Raw genomic sequence first — 16,917 nt, 5'->3', positions numbered from 1 at the left:
AGAAGATGCTTGAAGAGTCAAGTTCCAGCAGTAGCTGAAGAGAGAGTGTCCACGTCATTTTTCAAGTTTCTGATGAAGGCCTTTAGGTCGCTAGTTCATCGAAGATGGATGTTGTACCATTAATGGTAACTTTGAAAGAGCATGGATGAAACATACCTTAAATTGCGTTCAATTGTTTGAGTGCCGGGAGATAGGTTAGGAATTCCTTTCTTTTCTGGACAGTTTTCTTCACCACATCTTGCGTGATGTAAACCCTGTTACCGTGCCATAGAAGGGAGTTCTTTTCTTTTGCTTTGGATATGATAAGTTGAAGCTGGGTGTATTCCAGAAGTAAGAATATCATAGTGCATAGTGTTGTTTGGGAAGCTTGAACATTTTTCATCGGACCAATGCGATGTGCACGTTGGATATTAATCACAGTTTCAGGAGGTAGATGAAGTAATGACAGGATCATTTTTGCAAGAAAATGATGGCATCATTCCCCTCACTACCTTCTGGAAGGCCTGATATTCTGAGATTGCTCCGTCTCCTGTGGTTTTCCAGTTACTCATTATGTTTTTGTACCTCCCTTACATTCATTTCAGGCTGAAGTACTTGTGGCAAGAAATTCTCTACTGCACTGAATCTATTTTCCGTCGTACGCAGCCTGTTTTCAAATGCACACCACCTATCATCAAGTTATTGAACTTTCTGATTAGTGGTATTGATAAAAGGTTTGAGACAACTAATTTCATGTAGAAGTGCCACCATGTTTAGGTCTTCATTGGTAATTGGAGGATAGTTACTTTTTGGGCATTTCAGGGTGGTTGTATTGTTAGGCCCTTGTTGCTGCAAGTGAGGTTTCTTTCTGACAATTCCTTGTTGAGGCAATAATAATGGGTAGTATATGATATATTAGTAAATATGATATACGAGAGGTATGAACAAGAGAGGGTTCCTGCCAGTATGTGGAACTTTCAGTCCCCAGTGAATTAAATAAATTCAGCAAGAAAGAGTTTACTCAAATAAAACAATGTATAGTATGATAAAGTACCTGTATTTTGAAACGAATTCCAGAGCGCAAAATGTTTTTTTGGCCATTAGGTGGGTATGAAAGCTGTTGTGAGGCCGAATGTCAACAAGAACACAGTGTTGCATGGAACGGAGCCCTGATGCTTCCTCAGCTGTGAAGGATTTTGGGAACTATTACAACCGGTGGCAAGCCATATCCAGAACGGACCTTCCTTGTGACAGAAATGGGCACAACAGAGCCAGGACCGCCCCCCTCAGCACAGGAGCTGACACGCAGTAGGTTTACAGATGGTTTTAGAAAATGTTCTGCATTTGATTAAATGAAAGGAAGAATGCAGGCAGGAGTGACATGTTCAGAGCCATTCCCATGGGTGCCAAGCCACGCCCCCCTGAGTGTACATTCTAATGATCAAACTATAATATTAGGGTTGGAATTGATGTGTTTATATAACCGTGAACCATTTCATATTCATGTTGTTTCTTTATGTAACAACATGCATTCAGAAATCAATAATACATGATCTAAGAGAGGGATTAATACATTGATATAAAGTTCAGGCAATCCATTTTGGAGTTTTATGTTTATATCTGTAAAACATTGCCTGTATTCTGGCAGCCACAATGCCAGTTTGCCAAAACCATTGAGTTGAATTGATGTAGCGTGCGGTCCTTGTAGCACAATTTAAGTATCAAAGGTTTGGGAAACCAATATCTGCCAATATAGGCATTGAAGAACGTTATACAAATGCAATTCAAGCACATAATCATTTGGTACGTGTGACTAGAAAAAGTGATTAAAAAATAATGCATAAATTGCATGTAAATGTGCATATAAAATGCAGAATTATTATAATAAAGAGCACATACATATTTTCATCGATCGTTCACTAACAATAGCGTGTTTCTACGTGTAATATGAATGTTCTTGTTCTCTTAACATTTACCTATACATTTAAGCACATCACTGTTTATCTTACTTTGATTTGCACAGACAGATCCAGGGAACTGACTCACCTTCTTCATTTCCCGAAACCATTATGTACACAATTGTCTGGTTCAATGCAGCTGCGGTTACAACAGCTACCTCCGTGCCTATGGGCGCATCTTCACTCACAGGAGCAGGTCTGTATGAATGAATTACATATTTACTTAACATAATTGCTCATAACTCGAACAATAATTCCAACTTGTCCTCCACATTTTAATGGAACAGACTCATAGCATTTAGCTAGTAACACAAAGCTTTCCTAATAAATACATGTAGCATAATTGTATCATCAAATCAAGGATGTCTACAACAACGTTTCTTTTTCAATTTAAGGAATGGTTGAATTTTAAACATGGTGTATCTCTTTGTCAAATGGCAAGGTTAATCTAAAAGGTTCTGCGTGAAATGGAACCAAAAAAAAAGGTGTTAACTATGCATGAGCCACTTCATTTGTTATATGCGGTGGGTAATTACATTGTTGTATGTGATGGTAAAAAGGGGAACATTTTAAAAATGCCACACTTCACATCACATTTTTTAGTGTGTATATATATATATATATATATATATATATATATATATATATATATATATTTTTTTTTTTTTTTTTCCATTTCAGGTTTTTTTTTATTTTACTTTTAACCATAACGTCCCCTTAACAAAGTTTTTTATCTGAATTGCATAGGTTTTTAGTAGTGCAATTTAACCAGAACGTCCCTTTAACAAAGTTTTTTTTACTGAATTTCATAGGTTTTTATTAGTGCAACGTAACCATAATGTCCGTTTAAATGGATGAAGGCCATTACCACCCTAGGTCCTCAAAGTGGGTCCCCGGTGCTAAAAAAAGATTTTTCTTCCCAAACCAGTACGCCTGCTTCATCCCGGTGCAGAAAGGAAAATCCTTTAACAAGATAGCCACCATGGAAAGGGAAGGCGGGGTTCCATACAGGGCCCCTCTTCACTTTACAACACGTGTGCGCGGTCTTCGCAGCTAAGCGTTTTCTTCAGCGTGTATGCATGTTCAAATGAGGCACGTGTGAGCTTGGATTCATGTAATTTCTGCGTGTTTTTCTTCAACGCGTGTGCGTGGTCTTCTCAGCTATGTGTTATGTACAGTGTGTGTGCGTGGTCTTCGCAGCTACATGTTATGTACAGCACGTGTGCGTGGTCTTCGCAGCTACATGTTATCTACAGTGCCAGCGCGTGTGTGTGGTCTTTGCAGCTACGTGTTTTCTACAGCGCGTGTGCGCGGTCTTCACTAGTACGTGTTTTCCACTAACTCCTGCGCACGGTTTTGTTCAACGCATGTGCGTCTTCGGATAAGGCGCGTGTGAGCTCAGAAACACGTGTGCATGGTTTTTTTAGCCACATGTTTTCTACAATGCGTGTGTGTGCTCTTTGCAGCTACGTGTTGTCTACAGTGCCAGCGTGTGTTCATGGTCTTCACAGCTACGTGTTATCTACAGAGCGTGTGCGTGGTCTACGCAGCTACGTGTTATGTACATCGCGTGTGTGCAGTCTTTTCAGGTACGTGTTTTCTACAGCGCATGTGCATGGTTTTTACTGCTATGTGTTTTCCGTTAACTCTTGTGCACGGTCATCATTTCTGCGCGTTTTCTTCAACACGTGTCCGTGTTCGGATGAGGCGCATGTGCGAGTTTGAAAAAGAAAGTGTGTGCGTATTTTGACTGGCGCATTATATGTCAAGAGCGGGTGAAGTAGTTTGCGAATGCACCTTACTGCGGGAGCGTGGTCTACACCGCTAAGTGCTTTCTTCGCATTTGGATGTTGTTTAGTTAACACGTTTTTGTGCTTCTTGCAGCCATATTCCATCCCATCCTCATCACCCCTCACCTTCCCAAACATTATTTGATCAGTTTGACGAGTGCAATGTTGTTTTTTTAAATATGTTTTGCCATGATGTCGGTATCTGACGCACTTCACGCTTCACCCCGGCCAATCGGAGAGCATGTCATATGTCCACGGACATCACGCAAGCCACTTGGCCAATCCGTGTCCTGTTCGTGGAGCAAACAGGGAAGTGTGTCCGCGGAGCGGACATCGATATCACTAATTTTTGTGCCTTACATTTTGGTCATTTTAAAGAAAACTACTGGACAGATTTACACCAAATTAACAAAAGCACGCTTTTGGGACCAAGCCGCTGCTACTGCCGCAAATTTGGTGTAAATCCGTCCAGTGGTTTGGGCTGTAGGCATGAGCAAAGTTTTTTCTCATTATGTCTATGGGAAAAAAAGACATTTTGGGACCCCCCCAAATAACTTTTCCCCCCATGGACCAAACCTCACCAAACTTTGCAAAAGAAATCATAGTGGGCCATATACGTTTTTTCGCAAAGATTGGTGAGGATTCATCCAGGGGGAGCGAAGTTATAAGCCGCCCAAAAAGTGCTCTTCCTATGGAAACAGCAACTTAACCATAACTACACGGCCACTACTGTGGCCATGTAATATCTGGTGGTATACCAAGTGAATACCACAATCAGTAAATACACATGTATTTATTTATTTATTTATGTATTTATAAAGTGTGCAGAAACTCACAGGCATGAAGGCGTGAATGTAAGACACCTTGAAATTTACCAACATTTACCTGCAAACCAGAGGTAAAAGTACAAATTCTGCTGTTGAACTTTAACACATGTGAGAAAGAATCTGCATGTCAATGGTTATTTTAAAGAGTGACATGCAAATATTTTTCAATGCATTTTATTATATTGCTCAAACTATTTTTGTGAAACATAACATCATCTGCGCATTAGTATTTTTTTTTTCTAATCCAGACAGATTTTGTATTAATTATATGAATCAGCAAATGGAAGATCACTTACATTAGATTAAGCAAGAGGCCACATATTCATGGAGATGACAGTGTGAGGCCATGTATTATGTATACATAAATAAAAGTGAACATGTGTGGGTTTGTAGCTTTGTGTATGTCTGCACCAAATTTTGCAAAGTTTCCTGCTAGGACCCACTGGACATTACTGGCTATATGACACCTGGACACCCCACCTATTTCCCCAGATTTCAGCAAAAGTGAAAATGTGGGTGTGGGTTTGTGGCCTTGCATGTGTCCCCTATACAATTCCCCACTGTTTCACCAATCTGCACCACATTGTGGATAGCCACCGGTTAGGACCCCGTGGACATCAATGGCTACATAAGATCTGGACACCCCACCATTTTCACCAGATTTAAGCAAACATGAACAGTTGGTTGTGGGTTGATGGATTTGCATATGTTCCCTAAACAATTCCACACCATTTCTCCAATATGCACAACATTTTGCACAGTCACTTGTTAGGACCCTAGGGACATTACTGACTACATAACATCTGGAAACCCCACCCATTTCCCCAGATTTCAGCAAAAGTGAAAATATGGGTGTGGGTTTTTGGATTTGCATAGGTTTCCTATACGTTTCCACACTGTTTCACCAATATGCACCAAATTCTGCACAGCCATCTGATAGGAACCACCAGACCATACTAGCTACATGATATTTGGACCCCCACCTCTTCCCCAGATTTGAGTAAAAGTAAAAATTGGTGTGTGGGTTTGTGGCTTGGCAAAGCATTGTTCTGTATACAATTACACACCATTTCACTAATCTGCACCACATTTTTGACAGCTACCTGTCCCTATGAGGGAATGAAAGCCTGGGCAATGATGGGTATTTCAGCTAGTAATTAATAAAATGCAATATACCCTCTACCGTACATAAACAAGAATATTGCAAGTCACTTCGTTGTTCGGTGACCTTATAAACAAACTCTGCTGCCTCCGTTTGGTCACATAACTCCTCATGACGTGAATGGTAGAGGCTACTTTATCCAATAAAGAGCACATTATGGGAGTCAACATAATGCGGGTTAGAAGCCTAAAGCTCAAGAATGGAAGTTCCAGCGGACCTGAGGACTACTCATATCCCACATCATGGACAACACAACCCCATAAAGTAGATTTACTACCCATAGTCCTAAAATCAGATTAACTCCCTGACATTAAACTGCGAACATCGGATTAATCAAAAGGCAGAAAATGGAACAGCTAAGGCAACAATGCAAATTACAAACATTACACATCCTTATTGGCACTAGGAATTATTACTGAAGGATGATTCCAAAACACAAAATGTGAGCTCAAAGCTGGACAAATCTGCTCGTTGGCTGCATATAGAAAATTGGCCGAGCAGGCATCAGTTTAATTGCCTACCATCGCCACGTGGCTTCTAACTTCACTCTACGAAGTTCGTTTCCTCTAAGCCGCAAATTAAAAAGACCAAACTCGAGGGTACAGGCAAAAGGGTGGCATTGATATGGACACTTCATCTCTTTTCGGATATTCCCTAGCAATGCAGGACATCACACAACCAGTGTCCAAAATCTCCGATTTATAGCAGTTACTACAAGGTAGATCAGAATTCTTGCCAATAATTGCACACTAGCTTAGATTGCTGGTGACAACAATCCCATTCACACCCATCTAAAGGGGCCAAAGGTTTGAGGTATAGATCAGGAGGTACCGTAAATAAAAAGAAATTAAAAAGAGTAACATTGCAAACAACATTTTTAGTTCTGGCACTGAACGACAGGTGGTTTCACAGTGGAACAACAGCGGTGTTCAAGATGGAAACTAGTAGCTAAATGTTCTTCTTTCAGTATCTACACAGTGCAGCACTAAATATTTACTGGACTGTTTTTACGCACAAACTGTATCAAGCACAGAAGAAATTATACTCCTTAAATGTATTATATCATATGACCGGCCAAACCCGCATCATACCGTGGCCTATTAGGACTTAAGTAAAGGACACAGCTATATTGTCCCATTGACTTGTAAACTTCTCCAAGCCTGGTTTGGTGAACCATCTTAACTGCTTGCTTGCTCTGGGTGAGGCAGCCAACATCTTCTATAAGCTCCTTCTATTGAACACGACATGGACGGCCATCTTGTTGTGGCACCGACTGCAATTGTGGATACAACAGTTGTTTGGCAAATCAATGAGTGATTACAGGTTAATAATAATTTCACTTAGAGTTAAACTCAGCCAATGTATTTAGGGGTATATTTTAAAACATTTGTTATTTAATTAAGAATATACACATGACACTAACCCTCAGAAGCAATACTTTATTGCAGGTGACACATTATTAGATGAAGTATGTGGGTCTGAACCAGTAGCTTTGGACAACACCCATGATCCCTTGCCTTTAACGCTGCTTGATAGTGCTGATGGGATTGTCATCCAAAACACGTTGATAGTCGAAAAGTGATTGAACCCCACATGTTTATCATGTCCCCATATCTAAAGAGGCAGCCCCCTATCTTTGTCTGAAATGTAGGCGTTGCGCCAGTAGGAAGACGACAGAAGACATGAGTTGAAGGTGAAATGGGAGACTTGTCATTTTTCAGACAATTGATCTTTTGCCATTCTGTCGTTTGTGAAAATCTGATTGACTATTGTGAGAAACCAGAAGATATCTCACTCACTAGTCCCCGGGGATCTGTCATCTAGGACTCAGCCATCGCTTCTGGATCCAGTTCCTGGGGGTGGACCAGTGCAGGAGGATCACCTGGGTGAGGGGTCTTCGGGGAGTGGGAGTGGGACACTGGATGGTGAGAGGCAGTATCCCCTTCCCTGTATCACCTGAGAAATTGTCTTCATTAGAAATCCTAAGAAGAAAGGAACTTTAATGTTTGTTTGTCGCATCAGGCCCTCTGAAAGAAGAGACTTTGAATTATTAGTGTAGGCCCTTTTATTTTGACAAGACACCACTAGGACTGCATTATTATTATTCGATGGTTGTAGCTTGCTCCCATCTTTAGATTTAGGATTAGATAGGCATTTTTCAAACCCAATTGAAGTTCAATAAACACCCTTGAATTGTTTTCACTTGTGTCTGCCTTAATGTTTGACACCATGCCTTCCTTACACTCTGCAACTGGTAATATTAACATCTGCTGATCTGTATTTCTTCCAGTGTCCGTCGAATCAATGTTGTTTTGTTTTCTTACTTTTAAGATGCCCGATTAAGATGTGTGCTGTACTTTATGTAAATCTGCTGGATTCCTCGTGGCTCTATGTGTTTGCATAACAGCAATGGTATTGACTTTATACACTGCACATCATGTTAAATCTCATCTGAACTTTAATAAAAAGTAGAATGGAAAAATAAACAAGATGTTCATATTAAACTCTAGGATATACGTTTACATACATATTTCCAATTGGAACAAAACCACCCAAAAAGGCAGATGACATTTGTATTTAACAGAGCTAACCCCCACCACGATCATCCCCTTTTCCTCTTCCACCTCCCTCCCTCCACCAACCCCAACTGCTAAAACCTACCAAACCTTTACCCCTGTATAATGTCGTCAGTGCAACTTAACGATAAAACTGACACAATGAATTTGCCTCCGGATATAGATGGAACGCTGTTTCATTGAGTAGGTATTTTTTTTTGCATGAAAGTGTGCACATTGCGTCTTTCAAATCCGCTCCGTCTTAAGCACGAAATTGGTCATAGATCCCAAAATGGACCACGTGATCATGGTCCAGTATCGAGCTGGGACAAATATTAGTTATAATAGCTCTCTTCGTTAGAAAAGACAATTCTCCTTAAAACATTAACTCAGTGGTGTTTATAATAATATGGCCATCAACAGGCAGACTGAAGTACAGTGTAACATAGCGTGAACGCGCGTTTCCTTCTGCTAGTGCACGTGTAGGGAGTGCACAAACGCTTCCACACATCTTCAAAACCTTTAAAGTTATAAGCTCGAGGCAATACTTTCTGTCCCACAGGCATGAAGCAGTGCAGAGCAAAATACACGACCACCGAGCACAATCCGTGGAGAAATACAGAGTGTTCATTTGATGAGGTAGCATTTATTCCGGAGTGCATCAGAGATAATGAACAGGCACGACTACAACAACAGATTGCGGCGCATCGCCCGAGGATGGCAGAGCAAATGGTGATCTTTCATAAAATAATTACATTTTCCTTGATATTTCCCCAATCTTTCGCCTTGCTGATGCAATACCGAAAATCCATGTCAGGAAATACAATAGTTTACAGTACTTGAGGCAAATACTTCACAGTAATGTCTTTCAGAACGTTCCCAGGAGTAGCATAAAATGCAAGCATTGAAGCTGATATGTTTGCAGTGGTGCTAGGTGGAACAATTGATGATATTAGACTAAAAGTGTGAGGTGCTGACTTCAGAAACTTGAAAGCAGTCGCCAGGCTGAACTTCCTAAGTGTAATCCACGGACAGCAGTAGCAGGGTTTCATAATGGGTTGAAGCTCTTAAATTTGATTCGCTTTTAGAAGCATTTTCGGCATCAGCATTTCATGTACGCTTTTGTGGAAAATAATTCTGAGAACATATGTTAAAATAAAATAGCCCAACCAAGGTGGGATTACATACATAACATACGATGGATCAGAGAAGAGGAAAATGAACCCCATGTTCAGAACATCAGCCCTCCAGTGCGCAATGTAGGACACGTGTTAAGTGTTGCACTATAAAAGAGGTGGCGGTGGGGGGCAGATAGAATATTAATTGCCTCTTATTAATTTCAAATTCTTATTCTTCTGTTTGATGCCTCCTTCTCTCAAATCTTGCACAGGTAATAATCAACATAAACCAAAATGTTCTTGATTAGGTAAGAGTTGTTCAGGTTCTGATCCATGTCTCTCCCGATTTCCAGTCGTTTGAGACATGGTAGTGGATTTACTTTATGGGATTGTGGTTCTCCTCTGACTGCACCTTTTCCTTTTAAGCCTGTTTGCTATTAGCATATGGATCAGCAGGTTCCCTTGAATGCAGCACCCCCTTTCTTCTCCTAACCGCCACCTTTTTTTTTGTTTACTTTTGAAAAAGTTCAGTGTCATTCAGCAAAAATGCCACTGTGGGCTTTCGGGTACATTTCCTTTATGTATATTTTCTGTCCATCATTCCCTCAGAAAGCTTTTCCTCCCGGGTTCATAAACAGGGGGAAAATAGGAAGACGTGTATCAACGATTCTTTTATACTTGTTGCTGTTGCAGTCCTGGGGACATTTATCTTTCTGCCCCTCATGCTGGTCAAGAGTATTTATTTAAAACGAACAGCCTCTCCGTCGGCGCATTGTCAGATTGAGCAGGTATGTTGTGGTCGGTCTATGCCTTTGATTGTTCTTAGAGCTCTTATTTAATCTCATATTAATGAGATGAATATCCAGCAGTCATTCTTATTGTCCCTTAACCAGGGCTCAGGCTGGGCTATATGGCAATAGGAGAATTCATGACGGGACTGTCCAGCATGCCAAGGTGGCCAGTTTGTTTTGTCAACGATTAGCATTGTTTTTGGCCTAAGTGGGCCAGTTTGAGTTAACTAACTTGCACTTAGTTTTGTGGTAGTTTTGGCCAATGTTATTGACCAGATTTGTTATTTTGTTTGTTTTTTATTACTTATACTGCGCACCAGACCCAAGGGTAACCGGGCGCATTTTATAAGACAGCTCAAAACTTTGTTACAAGATCACATGGTAAAAATAGCAAAAATAGAGCAACACGAATAATATACAACAAAATATACAGGAGTATACACAAAATATACAGGAATATACAGCATGTAAAGTGTAAAAGCATGTATTTACAGTCCTAAGCAGAAATTCCTAGGCTTGAATAAGTCCAGGCAGTTGATGATCTAAAGTGTGTCTGCATTTTTGATCCACGTTATAAGGTTGTGTCGGAAGGTGGGGTAGGGTTGGTCAGTTTTCAAGGTGGATGGTAGGGCGTTCCAGAGTTGAGCTGCTTTCACCTGAAAGCTGCAGCCACCGACTTTAGTCAGTTTGACTCTAGGTATGAATAGGTTATTGGAGTTAGCAGATCTAGTAAATCTTGTTGGTTTTAGTTTGGTGAATCTGGCAGAGAGGTACTGCGGTGCAGCGTTGTTAAGGCATTTGTGGACCAAAGAGGCAACTTTTAGTTGGATTTTCTCCTGAGTAGAGAGCCAGTTGTTAGCTCGTCTGAGTGCGGTGATGTGGGCTCTCCTGGGAATGCAAAGTGCTGCTCTAAGCGCATTGTTCTGCAGAATTTGGATTCTTTTGATGACTTCCTTGTTAGCCCCAATATAGAGCGAATTGCAGTAGTCCAGTTTTGATAACACGAGCGCTCTCGCGAGTGTGATGCAGCTATCGTTTGATAGGAAGGGTTTGCCTGCTCTATCAGTTTGCAGGTGTAGGCGGTTGCTGAAGCCATCGCATTGACCTGCTTGTTGAAAGAAAGGGTGGAGTCCAGGTAGAAACCCAGAGTTTTAACTGCGTGGGCGGTTGTGATTTGGTTGTTGTCGATGTTGAAGGAGGAGTAGTTGGGGCCCAGTTTTTTGAGGGTGGGGGCTGTGCCCAGGATGATGATTTCAGTTTTGTCATCATTCAAGCATACCGTGTGTGGCCATCCATACCTGGATGATGAGATACACTCTGTTCACCAAGGCCAAATCCTTGTCGTAATCACCGGTAAGTGGTAGGAGAATCTGGGTATCATCTGCATAATTAGGGTAGGTGATACCAAGAAGGTCCAGATTATCGAAAAGGGGCTTAGTAAAGATGTTGTAGAGTGTAGGCGAAACACAGGATCCTTGGGGCACATCACATGTAATGGGGATGGAGTCTGCTGCCGCAGTGGTGGAGAAGACTCTCATTGTCCTGTTATTGAGGAAGGATTGGATCCATTTTGTGGCTTCTTCTGAGAAGTGCGCGGCTATATCCAGGTGCCTGCAAAGGACCTTGTGGTCAACAAGGTCAAATGCGGCTGATAAGTCCAGGAGGAGGAGCAAGGCTGGTTTGCCTTGATCCCTTAGCGCATCAATTTGCGCCTTTAGGTCTAAGAGGACAGTTTCGGTTCCATGCTGGGGACGAAAGCCAGACTGCCGTACTCCTAGTAAATTGTTGTTTTCAGGGTGTTTCTGTATTTGTGAGTACGCCACTTTATCTATGATTTTTAAGAGGAATGGCACAGTGGTGATTGGGCGGTAGTTCGTGGGTATGGCAGGGTCTAGTGTCTGTTTTTTAAGCAAAGGGAGTACCCAAGATTCTTTTAGGTTGCTTGGTATGGACCCTGTAGCAAATGAGGCGTTAATGAGTTTTGAGATAAAGGGAGCCAGGTCTCTAGCTGCGTCCTTTATCAGTTGAGGTGGACATTGATCCCCCTGGCAATTAGATGGTTTGAGTGACAGTATGATTTTTTCTGTCTCAATAGTAGATACTTTTGAGAATTTGAAGCGAGGGTAGTTGGTGCTATTTTTAGGAGGGGTGCTATCTGTTTTGGGCTTATTGTCGAGACTGAGCGAGGATTTTTTCGTGGCAATTTTAGATTGGAGAGATGTTACTTTGTTAGCTAGGGCTTGCTGAATGTTGGTGCACCATGTTTTATCTTTGACACAGTTGTCAGGCACTGGGATGGGGGATTCTATTTCCTTTAGGATAATGAAGAGTTACTTCATGCTAGAGTTGGCTTGGGCTATTCTAGTGTTGTAGGTTTCCCTTTTGGCTGCTAGTATTTCCTTTTTGTAGAGGGTAGATATATCTCTCAGGGTGCTTTTATTTTCTTCCGATGTTTGTAATTTCCATGCGATCTCGCATTGTCTTTTTTTGGTACGAAGAGTTTTTAGATGGGGGGTGTACCAGGAGTTGAGGTGGGCTTTAGGTTTGGTGCGTTTCACTTTGAGTGGTGCAATTATGTCTAAGGCAGAGGACATGACTTTGTTGTACTCGTTCACTAGTGTTTCAGGGTCCAGGTTGTCTGGTAGTGAATTAAGTGTGGGGAGGATGAGCGGGAGTAGGTTGTCCGGGGTGATGTTTTTCTTGTTTCTGGTTGGGATGGATGGTGCTGGCTGGACTGAAGCGGTAGTGGGTCTGATCGTTTCTAGAGCAAAAGTTATAAGGAGATGGTCTGTCCAAATTAGTGGGGAGATCGATAGGATGGAGGCATTGCAGTTGTGGTCTGCCACCCAATCGAGTATTCTACCCTTGTTATGGGTAGGGTGAAGTACTTTTTGTGAGAAGCCTAGTTCAGAGAGTAGGTTGGCTATTCGAGTTGCCTGTGGGTCATTTTGGTCATTGAAGCCTAGGTTAAGATCCCCTAGCAGGATGATTTGTGATGATTGTTTTAGGTTGTGCGATAGGATGGTAGAGATGTCCTCCTCAAAGGTTCCAATAGGGCTTGGAGGTCTGTAGATAAGGTGGATAGTGAGGGTTTTTGAGTTGTTAATAGCTAGTTTAGCTGTTAGGCTTTCGCATGATTTAGTGTCGTTCGAGGGCACTAGCCTGATGGATAGGTTAGATTTAATCATGGGCGTAGGACATGGGGGGAAAAATCCCCCCCACAATTTTAAGTGGGGGGATGAAATGCCATTTATCCCCCCCAGAATATGTGTTTGGTGTGTTGTGCAGGGATCTGTTTTTGAAGTGGGGGGAGGGGCTGCTTACTGTGTAAGATGCCCTCTCCCTCCTGGCCCCCAAAGCATGGGGGCAATACCCTGGGGGCAGATGGGTGATCATCTGCCCCCAGGGAAGGGGGGGCAAAAAAAAAAGATAATTTCTTTTTAAAAACATAGTTTTGGGTGGGGTGGGTGCGGGTGGGACCACTAGCCACCAGGGACTTTTGCGGGGAGTGGCCCTCTTCCCCCTACCCTAAGTGGATGGGGCACCTTATGTAGCCCTCCCTGGGGGCAGATTTTTGCCCCTAGGAAGGGGTACATGAGATGCCCTCCATCCATTTGGGGTGGGGGGAGAGGCCACTGCAAATATTGGCAGAGCCACCCCTCCCAAGCCTGGGGCAGTACGTTTTGACACCCCCTCAGGGGCAGATGGCCACACACATGTGCCCATCTGCCCCTAGGGAAGGGCAAAACAAATATATATATATATTCTAACTTGTTTTGGGGGGGCGGGGCAGGGGGCCACTAGACCACCAGGATTTTTTGTGTTTGAAAGGGGGACAGCCTCCCCCCCACCCTAAGTGGATGAGGGGGCACCTTATGTAGCCCTACCTGGTGGCAGATTTCTGCCATTAGGAAGGGGTACATGAGATGCCCCCATCCATTTGGGGTGTGGGTAGAGGCCACTACAAATATTGGTAGAGCCACCCCGTCCACCAAGCCTGGGGCAGTACGTTTTTCCACCCCCCTGGGGGCAGATGGTCACACACATGTGCCATCTGCCCATAGGGAAGGGCAAAACAAATATATATATATATATATATATATATATATATATATATATATATATATATATATCATAACTTGTTTTGGGTGGGGGTGAGGGGCCCACTAGACCACCAGGATTTTTTGTGTTTGAAAGGGGGACAGCCTCCCCCCCACCCTAAGTGGATGAGGGGGCACCTTATGTAGCCTTCCCTGGGGACAGATATCTGCCCCTAGGAAGGGGTACATGAGATGCCCCCATCCATTTGGGGTGGGGGGGAGGCCACTGCAAATATTGGCAGAGCCACCCCCAAGCCTGGGGCAGTACGTTTTACCCCCCGGGGGGCAGATGGCCACACACATGTGCCCATCTGCCCCTAGGAAAGGGGCAAAACAAAAATATCTATAATATATATATTATAACTTGTTTTGGGTGGGGCGGGGGTACAGGGGGCCACTAGACCACCAGGATTTTTTGTGTTTGAAAGGGGGATGCCCCCCCCCCACCCTAAGTGGATGAGGGGGCACCTTTTGTAGCCCTCCCTGGCGGCAGATTTATGCCCCTAGGAAGGGGTACATGAGATGCCCCCATCTATTTGGGGTGAGGGTAGAGGCCACTTCAAATATTGGTAGCGCCCCCCCGCCCCCCCAAGCCTGGGGCAGTACATTTTGTACATTTTGCCACCCCCCTGGGGGCAGATGGTCACACAAATATGCCATCTGCCCCCAGGGAAGGGCAACACATAAATATATATATTATAACTTGTTTGGGGTGGGGGTGAGGGGCCCACTGGACCACCAGGATTTTATGTGTTTGAAAGGAGGGGTGGCCCTCTCCCCCCACCCTAAGTGGATGGGGGCACCTTATGTAGCCTTCCCTGGGGCAGATTTCTGCCCCTAGGAAGGGGTACATGAGATGCCCCCATCCATTTGGGGAATGGGGGAGGCCTCTGCAAATATTGGCAGAGCCACCCCCCAAGCATGGCGCAGTACGTTTATCCCCCCTGGGGGCAGGGGGCCACACACATGTGCCCATCTGCCCCTAGGAAAGGGGCAAAACAAAAATAAAACACATTATAACTTGTTTTGGGTGGGTGTGGGGTCCATTGAACCACCATGGATGTTTTTAGTGGAAAGGGGGGTGCCCCTCTCCCCCCACCCCAAATGGATGGGGGGCATATCATGTAGACCTATCTGGGGGCAGATTGCTAGCACAATCTTCCCCTAGGAAAGAGGCAAAACAAAAATAAAAATAAAAAAATGATAACTTGCTTTGGGTGGGTGTGGGGGTCACTAAACCACCATGAATGTTTTTAGTGGAAAGGGGGATGCCCACGGGTGTCTTCTTTTTCGGAAATGCATGGGATTCTCTGTTTTCCTTGGTGGTTTCGACACCCTAGGCCCAAATCTGTAGATTGTCCACATGAGCAAAATCTGCTTTGCCGAAAGGCTTGGGGTTATCAGTGGGTTAGCCTTTTCCCTTTGTGCCGAGGTAGGTGCATCCACACATGTGAGGTACCGTTTTCGTCGGGGTACCTGTGGGAACGCGGGAAGGTAGGCATCTATTGTTGGCGGCGTATTTCGGTGGGTGGGCAGAGGGAAATGTCTCTGAAATTTGGTGATAAAAAACACAATTTTCAGACATTTCACTCTGGCCACCCACTGAAACACGCCGCCAACAACACATGTCTTACCATCCTGCGTTTCCACAGGTGTCCCAACAAAAATGGTACCTCACATGTGTGGGTGCAACTACCTGGGCGCAAAGGGAAAAGGCTAACCCACTGATAACCCCAAGCCTTTCGGGAAAGTAGATTTTGCTCATGTGGACAACATACAGATTTGGGCGTAGGGTGTCGAAGCCACCAAGGAAAACAGGGAACCCCATGCATTTCCAAAAAGAGGACACCCGTGGCAATCCACAGAGGTCTGACTTGCGCGAATGTATTACCCACAATCCCTGGCAAAGTCTGGAATTTGTTGAAAAAACTACAATTTTGAGAGATTTCCCTCTTGCCACCCACCTAAACACGCCGCAAACACCACATGTCCTACATTACCATGTTCCCACAGGTGTCCCGATGTAAACGGTTCCTCACATGTGGTAAATGGTTCCTCACATGTGTGGGTGCACCTACCTGGGCGCAAAGGGAAAAGGCTAAACCACTGGTAACCCCCAAAACGTTTGGGGAGACAACCTACAGATTCGGGCCTAGGGTGTCAAAGCCATGAAGGAAAAGGGGGTATCCCATGCATTTCCTAAAAGAAGACACCCGTGGGAATCCACAGAGGTCTGACTTGATTGAATCACCCCAGAATTTATTACCCACAATCCCAGACAAAATGAAAATTGTGTTTTTTCCACTAAATTTCAGACGTTGTCAGGGATTGTGGGTCATAAATTATAGGGCGCTTCACGCAAGTCAGACCTCTGTGGATTCCCACGGGTGTCTTCTTTTCAGAAATGCATGGGGTTCCCTGTTTTCCTTCGTGGCTTCGACACCCTAGGCCCAAATCTGTAGGTTGTCCACATAAGCAAAATTCCTGAAAATCTGCTGTTCAAAAAGACTTGGGGTTACCAGTGTTTTAGGCTTTTCGCTTTGCACCCAGGTAGGTGCACCCACACATGTGAGATACCGTTTTCATCGGAAAACTGATGGGAACGCGGGAAGGTAGGCCATGTGTTGTTGGCTGCGT

At 43.6% G+C, this 16,917-nt stretch overlaps 1 protein-coding gene across 4 annotated transcripts in view; it reads right to left on the bottom strand.

The window, feature by feature from the left end:
• PCDH15 (protocadherin related 15) overlaps positions 1 to 16,917 on the bottom strand; it is a 3,978,145-nt gene that overhangs the window by 677,347 nt on the left and 3,283,881 nt on the right. For all 4 annotated transcript variants that reach the window (XM_069611238.1, XM_069611242.1, XM_069611241.1 and 1 more), the window contains one exon: positions 2,026 to 2,135. In XM_069611238.1, coding sequence (XP_069467339.1) covers positions 2,026 to 2,135 — 110 coding nt within the window. The remainder of the gene's footprint in view (positions 1 to 2,025; positions 2,136 to 16,917) is intronic.

Source organism: Ambystoma mexicanum, chromosome 8, assembly GCF_040938575.1.
Source record: "Ambystoma mexicanum isolate Mex_15411 chromosome 8, UKY_AmexF1_1, whole genome shotgun sequence".
Classification (NCBI taxonomy): Eukaryota; Metazoa; Chordata; class Amphibia; order Caudata; family Ambystomatidae; genus Ambystoma; species Ambystoma mexicanum.
The sequence above is the reverse complement of the archived record's forward strand: the minus strand, read 5'-3'. Positions and strand labels throughout refer to the sequence as shown.